The sequence below is a fragment of the Centruroides sculpturatus genome, unplaced genomic scaffold, assembly GCF_000671375.1.
Source record: "Centruroides sculpturatus isolate CEXI.00-Female unplaced genomic scaffold, Cexi_2.0 scaffold445, whole genome shotgun sequence".
In the NCBI taxonomy this organism is placed as follows: domain Eukaryota; kingdom Metazoa; phylum Arthropoda; class Arachnida; order Scorpiones; family Buthidae; genus Centruroides; species Centruroides sculpturatus.
Window position 1 is genome coordinate 104,632 of NW_019384683.1, and position 20,470 is coordinate 125,101.

The 20,470-nt window shown below is 34.9% G+C and overlaps 2 protein-coding genes and 1 pseudogene across 2 annotated transcripts in view; all 3 read right to left on the minus strand.

Moving 5' to 3' along the window:
• Nucleotides 1-1,089: 1,089 nt before the first annotated feature.
• Nucleotides 1,090-20,470, minus strand: part of LOC111626994 (eukaryotic translation initiation factor 4E-like) — a 41,887-nt gene continuing 22,506 nt past the window's right edge. The window contains exons 4-7 of the mRNA XM_023370533.1: nucleotides 12,011-12,124; nucleotides 11,800-11,939; nucleotides 10,018-10,072; nucleotides 1,090-1,528 (exon numbers count right to left, since the gene is read on the minus strand). Of these exons, the coding sequence (XP_023226301.1) occupies nucleotides 1,469-1,528; nucleotides 10,018-10,072; nucleotides 11,800-11,939; nucleotides 12,011-12,124 (369 nt within the window). The 3' untranslated portion in view covers nucleotides 1,090-1,468. The remainder of the gene's footprint in view (nucleotides 1,529-10,017; nucleotides 10,073-11,799; nucleotides 11,940-12,010; nucleotides 12,125-20,470) is intronic.
• LOC111626992 lies at nucleotides 14,365-18,047 on the minus strand (annotated as a pseudogene).
• LOC111626993 lies at nucleotides 18,180-20,470 on the minus strand. The gene has a single exon (XM_023370532.1). It carries the CDS (start codon nucleotides 19,330-19,332, stop codon nucleotides 18,478-18,480), a length of 855 nt encoding a protein of 284 aa, XP_023226300.1. The 5' UTR covers nucleotides 19,333-20,470; the 3' UTR covers nucleotides 18,180-18,477.

Below are 20,470 nucleotides of genomic sequence, written 5' to 3' on the forward strand. Positions count from 1 at the left end.
AAAATCCAATAATGAAGTTTGTGATACATTCCGTATAGATATAAAATTGCACTTGCAAGCAAAATCCTAATCTTAGGCTAACATCAGACAAGTGTCAAAGCACACACACAGTGTTTTTGATTGACAGATGTAAAAATTTACAATGAAGGCAGTCAGTTATTGGACATATGCTATATTTTACAGCAAACATTAGGGAGTCAGTTTTATTTCAGACGTGTATACGTCAACATGAATCTTATAGGTTGTGACGTGCTGTTTTTTATTATGTACAGAAGTGTTTAAAAACAAAAAAAGACGTAAGCAATATTGGATACATCTTTGATTGTAATCAGCCATCCTTTTTCTTATATTTTTCTTTATGAAGTTCAGATAAAGTGTCCTATAATTCCGGTCGCTCACTAAATTGTATGATCATTTTACTTACATCAATGTCCATTTTTTAAAACACACCATACACACTTCTGCAGGTACAAAAACTGACCTGGTACTTCCTTAAAATAATGTTACAATGTCCATCATTTTCATGATCATCTGATGAGTCTAGTGCATCTCCCAACACACACACAGCACACTCCATCATGAGTATGGTGGATGATCCAACAGGCTGTCTTTGAAGCACCAGTGTCATTTTTCACATCTGCACCCATCTGACTGCTCCTTTATATTTTTGCACTCCCATGAATCCATTAAAAATGATGTATGTAAAATCATGGTCGTCAGACATTAGCCTTAGTATGTTTGCATAACTGAAAGTTGATATTTTTACATTTATATTTTGTACTAGCCTTAAATAAAAATTCTGCAAATTTATGTAAAATATTTGTTTTGAATGCTTAAAGGTCTGCAAACTGCATATATTTAAAATTTGAGAAATTTCACTCTTAAATAATTCATTTATCAACTTTATTTTAATAGCAGGAGAGTCTATATGTTCATTAAATGATTAAATATCTAATTTCATATATTCAATACATTAAAAACATCTTTTAATTGAAATTAAATACAGAATCCTGTTACATAAGACAAACATATACAAAATTAAAACAAATATTAGCTGTTTGCATTTTATAATACAGGACAGACTTAAGCTAATTTTCATATTATAATATTTTAAATACCAAACACATTATATATATATTTTTTATAAATTAGACTAATGGCATTTGTAGCTTAACAATATAACAATGTATGAAAAAGAAAAAAAAACAAAAAATGTAAGCTTTTCACCTACAAACACCAATGACAATCAATCATCATGGCTATGACAACTAATACCAAAATAATACAAAAGTTTTGAGGAAAAATAAAATAGTTTTATAATACTATATAATATGATAATTTATTAGTATTTTCTTTTGACCATCTGTTAAGAACGTTCAGCACATCATCTAATTTGAATATAAGGATATAACATACATTCTCTCCGGGCATTTTTCTTAAACTATAGAATTAATTCAGTTAAAAGAAGTTAAACTTGAAATTTATATTTAGCTGATGATCCCAATTTTAATTGAGTATCAGTATGAGCCTGGAAATAAAAATTTAACTGTTAGAAAGCAAATTAATTAATAAATTTATATCATCACTATTATAATGTAAAATTATATTTAATAGCTGAATAGATTATACATTACAAAATTAATATTTTCAAAATCAAGATGTCAGAATGTGATATTTTAAAAATTGTCTTGAATGCAATTATTATATTTCATTCAGTAAAACTTTTTAACTACACACTTCACTATCAAAAATAAGCTTTAGAAACTAGACAATGAAATTTGTTTAACTAGACAATATTGAAAACAATGGACTATCCAGCTAAATATACATTATGATTTTTAAAATAAAAATATTTTTTAATTTAATAGTTATTATAACTACACAAATATAAACACCAACAGAAACTCAATGCATAGCAAACAGACACCCGCAACTGCCATAAATAATCGGGCTATAATTTGGAAATAATAATTATAAATTATAGCCTGATTATTTATGGCAGTTGTGGGTGTCTATTTATTATAACTACATTAATAACTATTCATTATGATCAAGTTTATTCTACAAGAATATAAATGTAAATCAAAACTATGAATTTTTAAATAATATAGCACCAAAAAATGCAAAATAAAAATATACTTTTTGAGACTCCTAACTTTTGTTGGCTAGATAACTGCATGGTAGCACATCTTACTTCTAGGAAGATCTTACTCTAAATTCTCAACTTATCTTGAGAATTTGGATCTTGACATCATTATCTCATTTCTCACTTGTGTGAGAAATCCCATTTTAGGTCAAGTATATTTGTAATGGACAAAACTAAACCTGCAATAAGCATGACTTTTAAAGGAAGAAATCTTCAGATGAAAATGAACATTAATAATTTATTGAGCAATCATTTTTGACTGTTAGTCACAAAAGAACACAATGCTTGATGCAGTAATGCATATGCTAAAAATAGTTTTTAAGTTTCTGGAGCATAAATTCAAAATTTAAGATGGTTTGAGGTTCATTTTCATCAACAATTAAATATTTAAACTGCAATATTAAGAGCTCCTTGTGTGTACTCCTTAAAAAAGTATTAATATTCTTTACTACTAATTATATATACAGTAGAGCGTCGATTTTCCGAAAGTCAATCATCTGAAAGAATTCCAGTCGGCAAATTTAAATTTTCGCCAGTGCTGTGGCGCTTCAATCTTTGGCTATGTCTTGGGCTACTCAAATATTTTACGTTTTTGATACTAAATTAACATCTGAAGTATAATTTTTTATTATTTTTATATTTTTCAATATATTTATTTTGTTTGTACAAAATAAAAAAATAATTTTTAACGATACAATAGTCTTTGTTAGGCTTAACATCGACGAAAATTCAGCGCGAAGCAACATGCAACGGATAAAAATTTTGACATTGGATACGTTAAACTATTTTTTCGTACATAAATCAGTTATCCGGACAACTCCAGTCCCCAATTGATTCGGAAAATCGACGCTCTACTGTATATAATTAGTAGTAAAGAATATTAGTGTTTTATTTTTGATTTTTGAAAAAATTTGTGAAAAATTCTGGAATTCTTTTTTAAGGAGTACACACAAGGAGCTCTTAATATTGCAGTTTAAATATTTAATTATAATATACTAGCAGACCCCACCACACGTTGTTGTGGCTCAAAATGTATCTGTTATAAATGTATAACACTTTCCATGTGGGGGGGGGGAATTTTTCGAAAAATCCCTTAGTGTACATTTTCTTGACGCACCCTATTAAAACGCAATCAAAAATGCAAAAAACCTCATCTGAAATAGTATAATAGAAGCCAAGTTCTTCACAGTAAACCTTAATCCTGTCCCTCTCCCCCGCAGGGGGAATATCGAAAAATCCCTTTGTAGTGTATATTCTGTTGACGTACCCTATTAAAATGCAATCAAAAACGCAAAAAACAGCATCTAAAATAGTATAAATAGAAGCAGAGTACTTTACGGTAAGCCTTAATCCTNTATTCTGTTGACGTACCCTATTAAAATGCAATCAAAAACGCAAAAAACAGCATCTAAAATAGTATAAATAGAAGCAGAGTACTTTACGGTAAGCCTTAATCCTGTCCATCTCCCGGAGGGGGGATTTCGACATGTATATTATATAAAAACACGTGCGTATTCGAATGCAGCGTTGTGTCAAAATTTCAAAGGAATCGGTAGAAACAAACAAACATTACATTTTTATTTATATATAGATAGATAGATGATGATCTGCTTTAGTTCATTTTCACAGAAAAGCAAACTTAGGGTGTCGTACTCATAGCGCCATCTGTTGACATAAAAGACTTAACCTAGATTATATTTTTTAATTTATATGAATGTTTAATGGAATAATATACAGCCTATATCCACCCTGAGGTTCCATTCTAAATATTGGTAAAAGAATTTTTGAAATCGAATGAGTAGTTTCGGAGATTACCTGCTGCAAACAAACTTACAAACATTACCTCTTTATAATATTAGTATAGATATAAAATAATATATATATATATACAGGGATGCACAACCTTTTGTGAAGAAGGGCCAAATTAGGGTTAAGTTTACTGACTGGGGGCCGGACCTCCAAGCGATTAATGAGATAGCTGAGATTGGATGCTGGCAGCAATCTTCTTGATGTCTGGTGTAATGGCAGATGTTGAAACAACCAGATTTTCCAAATTCTCTTTGGTTAACCTGTTCCGTGTTTTGCACTTGTTTAAATTCATAAGCGAAAACACTTGTTCGCATACATAGGTACTGCCAAACATGCTTGCACAAAATCGAGCATTGTCTTTCAGTTTTGGAAATGATTTATCTGGCAGTTCTTTGTAGAATGTGAGGAGATTAGAATTTTTGAACTGTGATTTCAATTCATCACTGCACTGGATGTCTATCAACTCAAGTTGGACATCTGGAGGGGCATCTTCCACTTTCACATCAAATGGAGTTGAAAAAANAACCAATAAGAACCCTAAATAATAATATAAAGATATCACATGTCAAAAATAATTAACAGGAAATTGTTATCTAAATTCACTTAGAAGATATTTCACATTCTTCCTAAAGGTTATTATTAATATAAAGTGGCATGCAAGATTTACAGACGGTTTTTTGAGTTTTTGCAGGAAATCGAACATATTTTTAGACTCATGTAAAAATTCTCTAATTAGTCTGGAAAGGGGGAACCTAATCCTTGCATTCTGTGAAAACATGTAAGATTGGCTATAATGTAATTATCTTAATCTTCACTAGAGTTACTTTTTGCCCAGCGAAGCGGGTCCTTGCAGCTAGATTCTAGATTACTTAGAAAAACAGTCTTTTATATATATAAAAAAAACTATATTACATACAAATAAAAACCCAGTGAAGCAGGTCCTTGCAGCTAGTATATATATAAAAATGGACATGTTTGTGTCTATATGTCACTCTGCAGCCAAAACTACACATCGCACATGAATGGGGTTTGTGCGTGGTAGTGGCCCCAAGTCTCCCATCGTACACTATGGTGGTTGCGTCTCAATAGCTATAAGGGTGTGAGAGGTATGGGGTTTGAAAGTGGCTGACTTCGAAAATGTGTGACGCTTCCATGAGAATGTTCGTTTTTTCTAGAAAGTTCCAGAACCTAGAGGTGAAATTTGGTACACAATTAGGGTACGTCTTGAAAATGCAAGGAATTTTTCAAAATTCCTCCATAGGGGGAGAGGGAGAGCATTAAGGCATAACCTGAAGAATGGCTTCTACTGTACTATTTTAGATGCGATTTTTTTTGTTTTTAATTATGTTTAGTTTTCATTGTGTACTTAGGGGTATTAAATTGATAACATTTCAGACCAATGTCTGAAATGTTATCAATTTAATACCCCTAAGTATTTTTTTTTTTCAATTTAATACCCCTAAGTTTTACGAAATATTTTTTATATATTTTGATTTTTTAACTAAATGTTCAAACAGTTTTAAATTTGAATTTATTTTTGCATATTGGTTCGATTATAGAATGATTGTAAACGTTCCAGAAAATTTATCAAATTAAGAACAGTTTGTTTGATTCTCAGCAATTCTCATTATTCTTAGCGGTAGGTGTTAAATAACAATTACTACAGTTGTTGAAATATTGAATGTAAACAAGGTTTGCTTGCAAAATCCGCAAGAGCGAAGCTGCGGGTAACAGCTAGTTGGAAATATTTTTTGTATACCCTGAAAACTGCATTTTCTTATTCCACATATCCCAGGATGGAAAACTGCTCTAGATCACAACTAACTGCAGATTAAATTTGTATCCTTGATAAAATGTATTCTCATTTTTTACCATCAATACAAAATTTATGACTTTCTTCAAGCTTTAAAAATAAAGAATATCATGAAAGTTGTCTTTATTAAAATTTTAGTGCTAAATTTATATATTTTGTATATACAGTGCATATATATTCTATTTTAAAATATTTTGTTCATATTTACATTAGTGTGTTAAACTTTTATTCACTTTACATATTACTAAAATCAAATTTTAATTAAATCTGATACTAACCTGAAAGCCAATCATGCACTGTGGATGTATATTCAATCTTTCTTTTAATTTACAACTGAAAAATTAAAATTTAATAGGATCAAAACACATGTAGATTTATAATTTAATTATATGTAACCTTAATGTTAAACATAAAACTATACTTTGAACATATTAAAATATACTGTTATATTTCAACAACAAGGTCAAAACAAACAAAATACTATTTTCAAATTACATATCAATTATTATAAAATTATAATTACTGTAGTTCGTTTATTCTAAACTTGGGCACATCTTACATAAAAAATAGTTTCCTCTAAAACTTTAAATTCATAAGAAGCAATGATGTTTCAAAATTATTTAATTGTCAGTGGTAGTAATTAAAGGAATAAAACTTACAAATAGAAAAAAGGATATATATATAATTTAATGATTTTGTATTTAATTAACCATGTTTTCAATAATTGGTTGAATAGCAATATGCTCCACCTTGTTGTTCATTTTTTACAGTTAATATGGCAGACATTAGCGATATGAGTAAAAGATTTAGTCAGAAATCAATTACATGAATTTAATTGTTCAGGTGAATAAATAATTTAATCTCTTAAAACTTCTTTGATGTTCACTTATTTTCACTACGTTTTCGACCTGTCATATTAGAAGAATGAAAAACCACAGACGGATGTATTTTACCCAGCAGAGAGAAAAGGAAACCGAATCTCTTCTCCTAGCCATGCACTAAGTTAGAGTAAATAAACTATATTTATAATCATAATCATTTTACAATCTTTAAACTTAAACTGCTTTTATCACTAATTGAAAAAATATAGAGAGACAAAAATCAGAATAATATCATATTAACCCAATTATCAGTTAGTTTTTTTCCAGTTTAAAGAGAGAAAAATTTTCAACCCTGACCTATATTGAAGCTCCAATTAAAGTTTTCCTCAATTTTGATAACTGTATTGCACAGAGTTAAGCTGATTCTAAAATTCAGTGAATCAATTGTTTAGTACAGTAATGCTAAATGTCAGCCTAATTGTGACCTGCCAAGCTGCAGCCCACAAACTATGTGCAGGAATTAAGTGTTTAGCACAATCTTGAACAATTGACCAATAAATTATTTACAATTGAGTAATTGATGTTGAATACAATAAAAACAATCAATATATAATCAGTCAGTTTAGTTAACTTCTACAGGAATTTTATTTTACTCCTAGGAGTGTCTACTAATTGAGCAGCTGATAAAAATTGAAGAAAGATTACTGAAAATTTATTCTGTTGTAGAGTGTAATGTAATTTTTAAAACTCAATTTTTAAATATTTACATGAAAATTAAAAAATTGTTCTATGAATTGCCTTACATGCATAATATAAAACTTTAAAGGCCTATCTCCATTCAATAACAAGTAATCTGATCTCTTCTGAAATTTATTGTAATCAAGGAGATTTACAAATATTAATCAAACCTAATTACACAATCATTATTCCAAAGTAAAATTTAACTAAGGTTTTAATAATCAAGATTTAAATATTTTTTTGTCTTTTCGTATATGTTTTTCTTTTGCATTTTATAAATATTTAAAAAAGAATTTCAAAATAAATACTTTAACAAAAAGATTTATACTCTAATGAAGATTATTTACACCTTTTTTCTTTTATGAACTTAAAATAAATTTTAAAAAATTACATTTTTTGAAGTTTTATTTTTCATGAATTATACTTCAAGTAAAAAAAAGTTTAATATGTACATCAAGAAAATTTGCAAGGTAACATTAATATGTGATAAAAACTAATTACCCAATTTTAATATTAGCATCTGCATGATCTGTATGTGATGTCCAAATACCAATCTTATCACCTTTTGGCCTTATTTGTACTACTGCTCCACATACTTCATCACTAAATTCATCAAAAGCTTCACCTATCAAACAAAAAAGCTGAAAAAATAAAAAGTTGTTTACCATATTTTAATTATAGAGAAAATATATTTTATTCATGTTATATTTACTGTTTCGAGCCAATAATTATCTAAATCAGATGAACGTTGAGGACGTGACATATTTATCAGCCATCTACCACCACTTTTATTTCTGGCGGTACCACCATAAGTTTTAATTTTTATATTATTTCTGGATTTTGAAAGAATAACAAAATTTCATAAAGTTTTACAAATTTTCACAACCAATAAGAACCCTAAATAATAATATAAAGATATCACATGTCAAAAATAATTAACAGGAAATTGTTATCTAAATTCACTTAGAAGATATTTCACATTCTTCCTAAAGGTTATTATTAATATAAAGTGGCATGCAAGATTTACAGACGGTTTTTTGAGTTTTTGCAGGAAATCGAACATATTTTTAGACTCATGTAAAAATTCTCTAATTAGTCTGGAAAGGGGGAACCTAATCCTTGCATTCTGTGAAAACATGTAAGATTGGCTATAATGTAATTATCTTAATCTTCACTAGAGTTACTTTTTGCCCAGCGAAGCGGGTCCTTGCAGCTAGATTCTAGATTACTTAGAAAAACAGTCTTTTATATATATAAAAAAAACTATATTACATACAAATAAAAACCCAGTGAAGCAGGTCCTTGCAGCTAGTATATATATAAAAATGGACATGTTTGTGTCTATATGTCACTCTGCAGCCAAAACTACACATCGCACATGAATGGGGTTTGTGCGTGGTAGTGGCCCCAAGTCTCCCATCGTGCACTATGGTGGTTGCGTCTCAATAGCTATAAGGGTGTGAGAGGTATGGGGTTTGAAAGTGGCTGACTTCGAAAATGTGTGACGCTTCCATGAGAATGTTCGTTTTTTCTAGAAAGTTCCAGAACCTAGAGGTGAAATTTGGTACACAATTAGGGTACGTCTTGAAAATGCAAGGAATTTTTCAAAATTCCTCCATAGGGGGAGAGGGAGAGCATTAAGGCATAACCTGAAGAATGGCTTCTACTGTACTATTTTAGATGCGATTTTTTTTGTTTTTAATTATGTTTAGTTTTCATTGTGTACTTAGGGGTATTAAATTGATAACATTTCAGACCAATGTCTGAAATGTTATCAATTTAATACCCCTAAGTATTTTTTTTTTCAATTTAATACCCCTAAGTTTTACGAAATATTTTTTATATATTTTGATTTTTTAACTAAATGTTCAAACAGTTTTAAATTTGAATTTATTTTTGCATATTGGTTCGATTATAGAATGATTGTAAACGTTCCAGAAAATTTATCAAATTAAGAACAGTTTGTTTGATTCTCAGCAATTCTCATTATTCTTAGCGGTAGGTGTTAAATAACAATTACTACAGTTGTTGAAATATTGAATGTAAACAAGGTTTGCTTGCAAAATCCGCAAGAGCGAAGCTGCGGGTAACAGCTAGTTGGAAATATTTTTTGTATACCCTGAAAACTGCATTTTCTTATTCCACATATCCCAGGATGGAAAACTGCTCTAGATCACAACTAACTGCAGATTAAATTTGTATCCTTGATAAAATGTATTCTCATTTTTTACCATCAATACAAAATTTATGACTTTCTTCAAGCTTTAAAAATAAAGAATATCATGAAAGTTGTCTTTATTAAAATTTTAGTGCTAAATTTATATATTTTGTATATACAGTTGACCCCCTATAATGCTGTTGATAATTTTGTTTTATATGAATTTCATGTTGTACGAGTCACTTAGCTCTTACAAATACATATGAACGGCTTATGTATTTGTAAAATCTAAGTGACTCGTACAACATGAAATTCATATAAAACAAAATTATCAACAGTGTTATAGGGGGGTCGACTGTACACACTTTAAATATTTTAATTACTGCCATAATTTAAAATTAAAAGCAATTAGTAAATTTTGAAATGCTGTGTACATAAATTTCATTAAATATTATTTTTATTTGTTAGTCTTTGAAAATTATCAGATAAATATTTGTTAATATTTAANATTTTAATTAAATCTGATACTAACCTGAAAGCCAATCATGCACTGTGGATGTATATTCAATCTTTCTTTTAATTTACAACTGAAAAATTAAAATTTAATAGGATCAAAACACATGTAGATTTATAATTTAATTATATGTAACCTTAATGTTAAACATAAAACTATACTTTGAACATATTAAAATATACTGTTATATTTCAACAACAAGGTCAAAACAAACAAAATACTATTTTCAAATTACATATCAATTATTATAAAATTATAATTACTGTAGTTCGTTTATTCTAAACTTGGGCACATCTTACATAAAAAATAGTTTCCTCTAAAACTTTAAATTCATAAGAAGCAATGATGTTTCAAAATTATTTAATTGTCAGTGGTAGTAATTAAAGGAATAAAACTTACAAATAGAAAAAAGGATATATATATAATTTAATGATTTTGTATTTAATTAACCATGTTTTCAATAATTGGTTGAATAGCAATATGCTCCACCTTGTTGTTCATTTTTTACAGTTAATATGGCAGACATTAGCGATATGAGTAAAAGATTTAGTCAGAAATCAATTACATGAATTTAATTGTTCAGGTGAATAAATAATTTAATCTCTTAAAACTTCTTTGATGTTCACTTATTTTCACTACGTTTTCGACCTGTCATATTAGAAGAATGAAAAACCACAGACGGATATATTTTACCCAGCAGAGAGAAAAGGAAACCGAATCTCTTCTCCTAGCCATGCACTAAGTTAGAGTAAATAAACTATATTTATAATCATAATCATTTTACAATCTTTAAACTTAAACTGCTTTTATCACTAATTGAAAAAATATAGAGAGACAAAAATCAGAATAATATCATATTAACCCAATTATCAGTTAGTTTTTTTCCAGTTTAAAGAGAGAAAAATTTTCAACCCTGACCTATATTGAAGCTCCAATTAAAGTTTTCCTCAATTTTGATAACTGTATTGCACAGAGTTAAGCTGATTCTAAAATTCAGTGAATCAATTGTTTAGTACAGTAATGCTAAATGTCAGCCTAATTGTGACCTGCCAAGCTGCAGCCCACAAACTATGTGCAGGAATTAAGTGTTTAGCACAATCTTGAACAATTGACCAATAAATTATTTACAATTGAGTAATTGATGTTGAATACAATAAAAACAATCAATATATAATCAGTCAGTTTAGTTAACTTCTACAGGAATTTTATTTTACTCCTAGGAGTGTCTACTAATTGAGCAGCTGATAAAAATTGAAGAAAGATTACTGAAAATTTATTCTGTTGTAGAGTGTAATGTAATTTTTAAAACTCAATTTTTAAATATTTACATGAAAATTAAAAAATTGTTCTATGAATTGCCTTACATGCATAATATAAAACTTTAAAGGCCTATCTCCATTCAATAACAAGTAATCTGATCTCTTCTGAAATTTATTGTAATCAAGGAGATTTACAAATATTAATCAAACCTAATTACACAATCATTATTCCAAAGTAAAATTTAACTAAGGTTTTAATAATCAAGATTTAAATATTTTTTTGTCTTTTCGTATATGTTTTTCTTTTGCATTTTATAAATATTTAAAAAAGAATTTCAAAATAAATACTTTAACAAAAAGATTTATACTCTAATGAAGATTATTTACACCTTTTTTCTTTTATGAACTTAAAATAAATTTTAAAAAATTACATTTTTTGAAGTTTTATTTTTCATGAATTATACTTCAAGTAAAAAAAAGTTTAATATGTACATCAAGAAAATTTGCAAGGTAACATTAATATGTGATAAAAACTAATTACCCAATTTTAATATTAGCATCTGCATGATCTGTATGTGATGTCCAAATACCAATCTTATCACCTTTTGGCCTTATTTGTACTACTGCTCCACATACTTCATCACTAAATTCATCAAAAGCTTCACCTATCAAACAAAAAAGCTGAAAAAATAAAAAGTTGTTTACCATATTTTAATTATAGAGAAAATATATTTTATTCATGTTATATTTACTGTTTCGAGCCAATAATTATCTAAATCAGATGAACGTTGAGGACGTGACATATTTATCAGCCATCTACCACCACTTTTATTTCTGGCATCTTCCCACATTGGTTGAATTCCTTCCTAAAAGAAAAATTTAATTAGGTTTTTTAAAATCATACTAAATTTACTAAAATTTTACAATGTATGACATATTGTAAAATTACTAAAATACATTGTAAAATTTTAGATACATTAACATTAGACTAAAGATCAGATCTTTAGTCTAATGTGAATATAAGTAATTTTCCGTACTTGGAGTCTAAGCAGACCACAATTAATTTATTTACTTATTAAATGCAGAGTGGTTTAGGAAGAAGAGTTACAAACCATAGGTAACTTGATGTTTCGCAAGGAATCAGGAAATTTGTAACTCTCATTTTCCTAAGTTAAATCATTCTGCCTATGTTTAATGGATTTTTATGAAATGTATCAATGTTCTACCAAGAATTTATCTTGCTTTATTCATTGATTAAGATTAATTTCTGCATGCTTACATGATTTAAGACTACTGTAATAATTGTTAACATATAAAGTTATAAGTTTGTACAATGAATAGAATGTTATTGATATGACAACTTGACTATAGCAAAGATCTTATTAAAACTTAATGAAAATCAAATATCATAACTTCTTTTTTCTCCAAACATTTTTTAATCAACTAATATCACAAAAAAGTAACTCTCAAACACTAGGCATAAATTTAAATGGTTCTCAATGAATTTTTATTTTTATGTTAGTCATTGTTCTCTAACAGGCTAACTAGGTTTATGATTTTGTCAATGGTCATATCTTCATTTAAACAAGTTGAGTTTATATGATAGAACTTGTTACCAATCGCCTGTATTACACAGTTATTTAGATCTTGGTTGCTTGCTGTTGTCTTTCTAATTTACATGCAAAGGTATAGATTTACTAACAGAATCTATATCTTATATATATATATATATATAAGATATCAATATAAGAAAATACTGTTTGTACAAACATAGACAGTATAACCTCCGAATAGTGAACACCATTGAAACCAAGAAATTTGTCACTATTTCAATGTCCACTATTGGGAGGTATATGCTGGCAGCCACACTGTATTTTAATGCAGTCTTCATATAGTGAAAGAATACAATGGGATTACAAAAACATCAAATTTGCCTTAGGAATGTGAAAATACTTAAACGTATATATACAGTACATATATAATTAAAATATATATATATATATATATATACAGTATATTACTTATGTTTTCAGCTGTAAAAATCACATTTTAATTGAATTTTAAATAGCAAACAGAGTGAATGGGATACAAAACACAAATGCTAATTAATTATTAATTCATCAAATATGACCCTGGCAGAAGTAATGAAAAAGAAAAATGAAACTGTTATTATAAGCAAAAGGATAGATGAAGATGGGTTTAGGTGGTGAGAGTTCAAATGTCAAGTTATGAAGGCGATATGCTAGACACTTTAAGGGGTAAGGAAAGCATACAGTATTCTTACATTTGTAATTTCACTTATAATCTAAGCAACTAATAAAATTTGATATAGTGATTTGTCTGCTTTGTAGTTATCGAGTAGGTGTAATTTTTTAAACATTTTTACTTTCCCAGCTGTTATATTTGTCGTGTCTATGCGCAATAACCCAAAGGGATGAGACTACGGATGAGAATACGGATGAAACACTTTATTATTCGTACGGCTGGTTACACAGTTAATCGTCAACCGTCAACGATCTAAGCGTGCGAAGTCTCGTTCAACTCGGTGTTGCCAGATGTTTCTTCCCTCTCGCTGTTGGTGGGCCCGCTCGTTGTAACATCCCTTACATCCTCCCCACCTTGGTCCTCTGCTTCCAATGGGAGGACCAATTGGATGGGGCGGCTGATGCGCTTCTGATCAGGGAGCCTCAGACGGCATGTCCGCACGCAACCATCGCGGCCGGCAATCAGCTCTTCGATTACGGCTGTCCTCCACATCTGTCTAGGCAGCGAATCCTCCCTAAGAAGGACAAGAGCTCCTTCACGGGGTGGTGGCAGTTTCTTCCTGACCCTACGAACCTGATGAAAGCTTTGTAGGTCAAGCAAATATTCCTTTTGCCATCGTCTCCAGAAGCTGTCGATGATGGACTGTAGGTGACGCCACTGTCTCACGAGGTCATGAATGGGGGTATGATTATTGGGCTCTGGGAGGTCAGAGATTCTTTTCCCTATCAAGAAGTGAGAGGGAGTGAGTGCTTCTGGCTCCTCGGTGTCATAATTGTGNGTCTCCAGAAGCTGTCGATGATGGACTGTAGGTGACGCCACTGTCTCACGAGGTCATGAATGGGGGTATGATTATTGGGCTCTGGGAGGTCAGAGGTTCTTTTCCCTATCAAGAAGTGAGAGGGAGTGAGTGCTTCTAGCTCCTCGGTGTCATAATTGTGTACCAGAGGCCTGCTATTGAGGGCGGCTTCTACCCTGGTGAGTACGGTAGACATTTGTTCCGCATTTACCAGATTTTTCCCTAGTATCTTGCGGAGGCATCTCTTCACACTCCCCACCATCCTCCCCACCAAGCCGCCTTCTCCACATTAAAGACCCAAGTGATGCCGTGGTGAGCAGTGTAGTGGGCAAGCTGCTTATCAGAGAGTGACTGCCAGAGATCCTGTAGTTCCTTGTAGGCTGCGTGGAAGGATTTGGCATTGTCGGAGTAAATCTTGCGAGGGAGGCCTCGTCGTCCTACAAAGCGCTGTAAACAAAGGAGGAAACTGTTTGTTGACATGCTCGAAGACAGCTCTCGTTGTGGCGCAGGTGAACAGTGTAATGTACGACTTTTCTATCGACTGACCCTTTCGGATACACAGTGGGCCGGCAAAGTCTACCCCTGTGACTGAGAAAGGCGGAGAGGGTAATGCCCCCCTCCCTCCTGACACAGTCAGGAGGGAGGGGGGGCTTCGGTTTCTTGGTAAGGCTGACTCCTGTGGCGCTGGCACGGTAGGCATCTATGCAGCACGGTCTTAATGACTTGGCGAGCTCTCAGGATCCAGAACTCTTCTCTCAGGTTGGCAAGAACCACACGAGTGCCCAGATGCCCCAGGAGTAAGTGGCAGTCCATGATGAGGAAACGGGTGAAGGTGTGTCGGCCATCTAGTAGAATTGGATGCTGTGTGGAAGCGCGGACATCTGCAAATTGCAATCGGCCCCCTACTCTTAGGATCCCATTGGACAGGAATGGTTGGAAACGATAAATGGGTGATTTTTCTGATATGAGTGTACCGGAGTTGAGTGCTATTAACTCGTTAGCGAAATATGTCTTCTGTACTGATCTGATCCAGTGGTCTCTCGCTGAGCTTACTTCGTCTGCTGAGAGTTCTCCTTTCGGGTGGTTATTCCGGGGGTGAATTTTACAAAGTGTAATGAAGCGGAGGATCCATGCTGTTACTCGGAGGAGGCGTATGTAGCTACTGAAGCGAGATGTATCTAACAATTCGATATGGGATGCAGTGTGCAGGGTGACCACATGTTTGCGTTCTTCTGCGGCGCAATCAGATGATGTCGGATGGTCATTGGCCGGCCAATATTCTTCTGTTTGTGATAACCACGGGGGACCGCACCACCAGGATGTGCAACTGCGTAGGTGTTCCACCGTTAGGCCTCGGGATAAGTGGTCAGCTGGATTGTCTGTGCCGGGACAATGGCGCCATTGATTTGGGTTGGTGATGCTTTGAATCTCCGTCACTCGGTTTTGTACAAAGGTCTTCCATCGATTGGGGTGTCCACGAATCCAACCTAAGATCACTTGGCGTCACTCCAAAGGACAGCGCCCTCTCTTTGAAGGTTGGTTTCAGTAGTAACGTATTTTAGCAGGCGACAATCCACCAGGGCTGCAAGCAGTTCTAGCCGAGGTAAGGTAACCCTTTTGATGGGGGCTAGACGAGCTTTGCTGCAGAGAAGACATGTGGAAATGCCTGATGGAAGATTGGTACGGATGTAAATGACAGCACCATAGGCACGCTCGCTAGCATCACAGAAGACGTGGATTTTTGTTAGATGTAGGTTAAGTTTTGTCGTTTTGATCCATCTTGGTATGGACACAAATGACAAATGCTGTAGGTCTTTTACCCAGTGTTTCCAATGAGTTGAGATGTCTGCTGGCAGGACTTCAACCCATTGGAGTCCGCGGAGCCAAGTGTCTTGGAAAATGATTTTCCCGGTAATGGAGACGGGTGCGAATAATCCGAGAGGATCATAGAAACGGGATGTTGCGGCAAGTAGCAGGCGTTTCGTACCGGGGCGTTCCACCGCATCTGAAACGACGTCATTATAGTCTATGGCGAATTCGTCCTTTGCGGTGTCCCAGTCTACTCCGAGAATTCGTGTTTTCTGGGCATATGCTATCTTTGTGTCTTCCCATAGCTTCTTCAGCAATTCCGAATTGGTAGCCCATTTTGCCATAGGAAGCTGGATCTGACCCATCATATCTGTAATGTCCCGATATATTTGTATGACAGCGGGGTCGGTATTGTCTCCTGCTGAAAAGTCATCCATATATAGACCTTTGTCCAGTATGTGGGCAGCTGAGGGATGGCTGATTGTGCAGCTGGCAGCAAGTTCCCGGAGGGTGGCTGACAGGAGAAATGGACTGGAAGCTAGTCCAAAAGGCAGGCGTTGGAACCGGTAGACAGCCAATTCCTTTATAGTGTGTAGATGCCTCTTTTCGTCGGTGACCACCTTAAACCAGAAGAAGCGGGTGACATCTCAGTCGTCGGGGTGCAAGGTTAGCTGGAGGAAGGCTTGACTGCCATCTCCCACTAATGCCCTTTTGTGAAGACGAAAGCGGAGTAGTGTCGCTATGATGTCCGGCATCAGGTTGGGACCCACTTCCAAGGCATCATTGAGGGCAGGGTGTCCTTTCACATGAGAAGAAGCATCAAATACGATGCGCCATTTGGAAATGTTGTGTTTACTTCGGATTGCTGCGTGATGTGGCAAGTAGTAGGTCTGTTGTGATGTTGCTTGTTCGTCAACTCGTTCCACATAACCGTTGGAGAAGTAGTTGAGCATGTGGCGTGTGTACATATTGCTGAACTCTATATCTTTGCTGAATCTGCGACGTAGGGACTCAAAACGGCGCAGAGCAGTTGTGCGGTTTGTATCTGTGAGGCGGATGTTCTGCTTCCAGGGCAGACGGACCTCTGCCCTTCCTCCCTTGATCCGGAACGATTGACGGAAGCCGTCGAGCAGATGTGCATCATGGACGGTCAACGACTTCTCCTCCGACTCTCGGATGCCGAGGGTATCCAGATCCCACATTGATCGTAGTATCGGGTCCAAAGGAGTTGTAATACTATTAACCTGTACTGGGTGAATCGAGACATTAGTCCGATTACCGTTCAAAATCCATCCAAAGTGCGATGGAACTAATGTCAGAGTGTCATTTATGCGAATAGGGCTTTCCGTTTTGACAAATCGTCAATAAAAGTCGGATCCAATTAGTATTTCAATGGGTAAATCACATGACTCCTGCTGTGGATCTGCAAGTTCTAGTGGTGGCATCTCTCTGACGGGATAGGCGAACTGTGATACGGTCGGATGAGGGAGGTAAGTATTCGAAGATTCTGCAGCTATTAAGGATGTAGCAAATCTGCTGACACAGCTGGACAGAGTGAGTCGCACTCGACGACGTGATGTGTAGGTACTAGCATCAGATTCAAAGGCTTGAATTGCCAACGGTTCGTATCCAATCACTTCCAGTTCTAGCGAGTCAATGAGGGGGGGTGCCAACGAAACTCCTTTGGCTTCCTGGGTCTAAGATACATCTAACTTGTCTTGCGGTGCCCTTTGCTCCATGAACCCAAACTCGAGCTGTCTGTAGATACGTAAAGTCTGAGTGCACGTCAATTTTACTCACTGTGGCTCGAGTTGTGCTAATAGTTGAGGGAGCAAACCCCGGTGCAGATGTTGCGGGTTGGGTCATAGGTGGTGTTGGTCTGTTAGCAGCGACTGTCGTGTGAGTCTGCGTTGAGTCTGTCTCACATATCGAAACGTGATGATTGCGTCCACATCGTCGACATGTCCGTTTTCCTCGTCGGGGACAATTGCGAGTGGTATGGTTTTGGCCTAAGCACAGAAAACAATGGTTGGTCTCGCGCAGTTTCTCTGCACGTTTTCTCGGATTTGTTATGAGTGCGCAATCAGAACTGAAGTGGAGGAAGCTGTTGCAGAAGGCACACGGGGGATGGGATGATTCTCTCCCTTTAGTGTTTCTTCCCGAGGACTTATTCCTCGTCCGGACTGCTAGAGCGGCTGCTGTAACTCGGGGTTCTTTTCTTGTCAGAAATTGGTCCTGTGTTCCATGGATAGTAGCAGCAGTGGTGATACCGTCTATTTCGTCTCCCACAAATTTCAGCAATAGTTCCAGATCGGATTCACTGATACCCTTATGACGGGCATGAATGAGCTATCGTTCACACAAAGAATCTGGGAATGCACGAAGGATTTTCGGCGTTAGGATGCGTCCATAGTGGCTAATGGGCTCTCCCAGGGCTTTCAGGGCGTGCACTCTATTGTTGCACTCCACGAAGAGGTCGTTCAATTTGGCGGCGGTCGGATGGATTAAAGGTTGTAGACCGTGTAGGTAGTCGATGTGGGCCTGAATTATACGGTTCTTATCTCCGTATTTCTTCAGTAGTCGAGCCTTGGTCTCCGCGTATGTCCCTGCGGTTATGGCGATGCCATCTACTAGGCGCTTAGCCTCACCGCGAAGATATCCCCGAAGGAAGACATGCTTTTCAATGTCCGGTATATTTGGGTCCTCATCAATGGCCGCTGTGAACTGTTCCCAGAAGTGTTGCCATTTAGCTATTTCTCCTTCAAACGATTCAAGGACCAAGGCGGGCAATCTGGTGCGAGTGGGTGCCTGTGGTTGACCAATAAAGGACGGAGAGTCGGGACTGATGGGGCTTGCCGGGGTGAGGTCGGATGCGGCGTTCCTACGGTCGAGAACTCGTTGGGCTCGAATCACGGCAAGTCGGGTAGATTCTTCTCTCTCTTCACAGGCAGCGGCGTCGGTTTCGTATTCCGTGTCCTCGAGTTTATCATGAATAGCTTCATCTAATATCTTTAACTCCCTAAGCCAATCGTTCAACATGTCACGGGACAGTTCGATTTCATCGGACGGCGTCGAGTCCGAAATGGCGTTGATCTTGCCAATCGTCTTCGTCACGGACGTTCTTATGGTATTACGGCGGTGTCGGAGCTTACTCAATTCCTTGGTGGAATTTGGATTTGTTCCGTTCGGAAATGTCTCGGTCATGTTTCGATCGACGGTGACGGTGGGGTAACGAAATCAGTTCTGCGAACGACGGAGAAGACGGGCAATATGGCGGCGAAAGCCCGTAACAATGAGCGGGACGACAACGGATCGGATAACGGTAGTAACAAGGGAATTGCATACCTGATGACGTCGGTTCTGGCCAAATCCTGGTCACGGCACCATTTATGTCGTGTCTATGCGCAATAACCCAAAGGGATGAGACTACGGATGAGAATACGGATGAAACACTTTATTATTCGTACGGCTGGTTACACAGTTAATCGTCAACCGTCAATGATCTAAGCGCGCGAAGCCTCGTTCAACTCGGTGTTGCCAGATGTTTCTTCCCTCTCGCTGTTGGTGGGCCCGCTCGTTGTAACATCCCTTACAACATTTAACACAGGAAAAGTATAGTGATTGGTCAAAAATGACCACCCCAAGATTTTTGCACCTTTTGACTCAGGACACCTTGAAACATTGAGAAATGCAAAATAAATTCAGGGGTTTTTTTCTGTATGTATGGATGTTTGTGGTTAAAGGTTAAGGAGGTGAGGAGCTAATGAGGGTCATGTGTATCTCTAGTAGGGTCAGACTTATCAACAATTTTACTTGTTATTAGTATTTACAGTTTTTTTTATAAAACCCATCCCTACCCTCAAAATGAAACTTTTTGCTATTTTATAATAGTTAAAAATATAAAAATTTTAAAAATGAAATATGATAACAGACAGCACCACTAAATGTTCTGAGAAAGTTAAGCAACTCGTTGCTGGATTTTTTTCAATAATCGATTTTTTAAAAATTACACTTCAGACACCACAATGCTGTTGAGATCATAAATGCCAGAAAACTGAATACACTTTAAAGTGCTTGGAAAACTGCCTTCGTAACATGATCTTTGAACTTTCACCAAATAAATGCTATTGTCTTAATCTTAATTAAAAACTCTTTCTTTTTCATTACCACCATACTGTGGTTCTTGTTGAATGAATGAATAACTTCAGAAAAGTTTATGGTTTCTTGGTACCATAAGCCGAATTGGCTTATGGTACATCAATAAGACAGAAGTTGAATAACATTAATATGTATGACAATAAATGGTGATTGACAACTTAAACAAATTAGTCTTCTTTAATAG

What these genes read in the sequence shown, in the direction of transcription:
- LOC111626993 (XM_023370532.1), bottom strand. Translation starts at nt 19,332, where the DNA reads ATGACCGAGACATTTCCGAACGGAACAAATCCAAATTCCACCAAGGAA.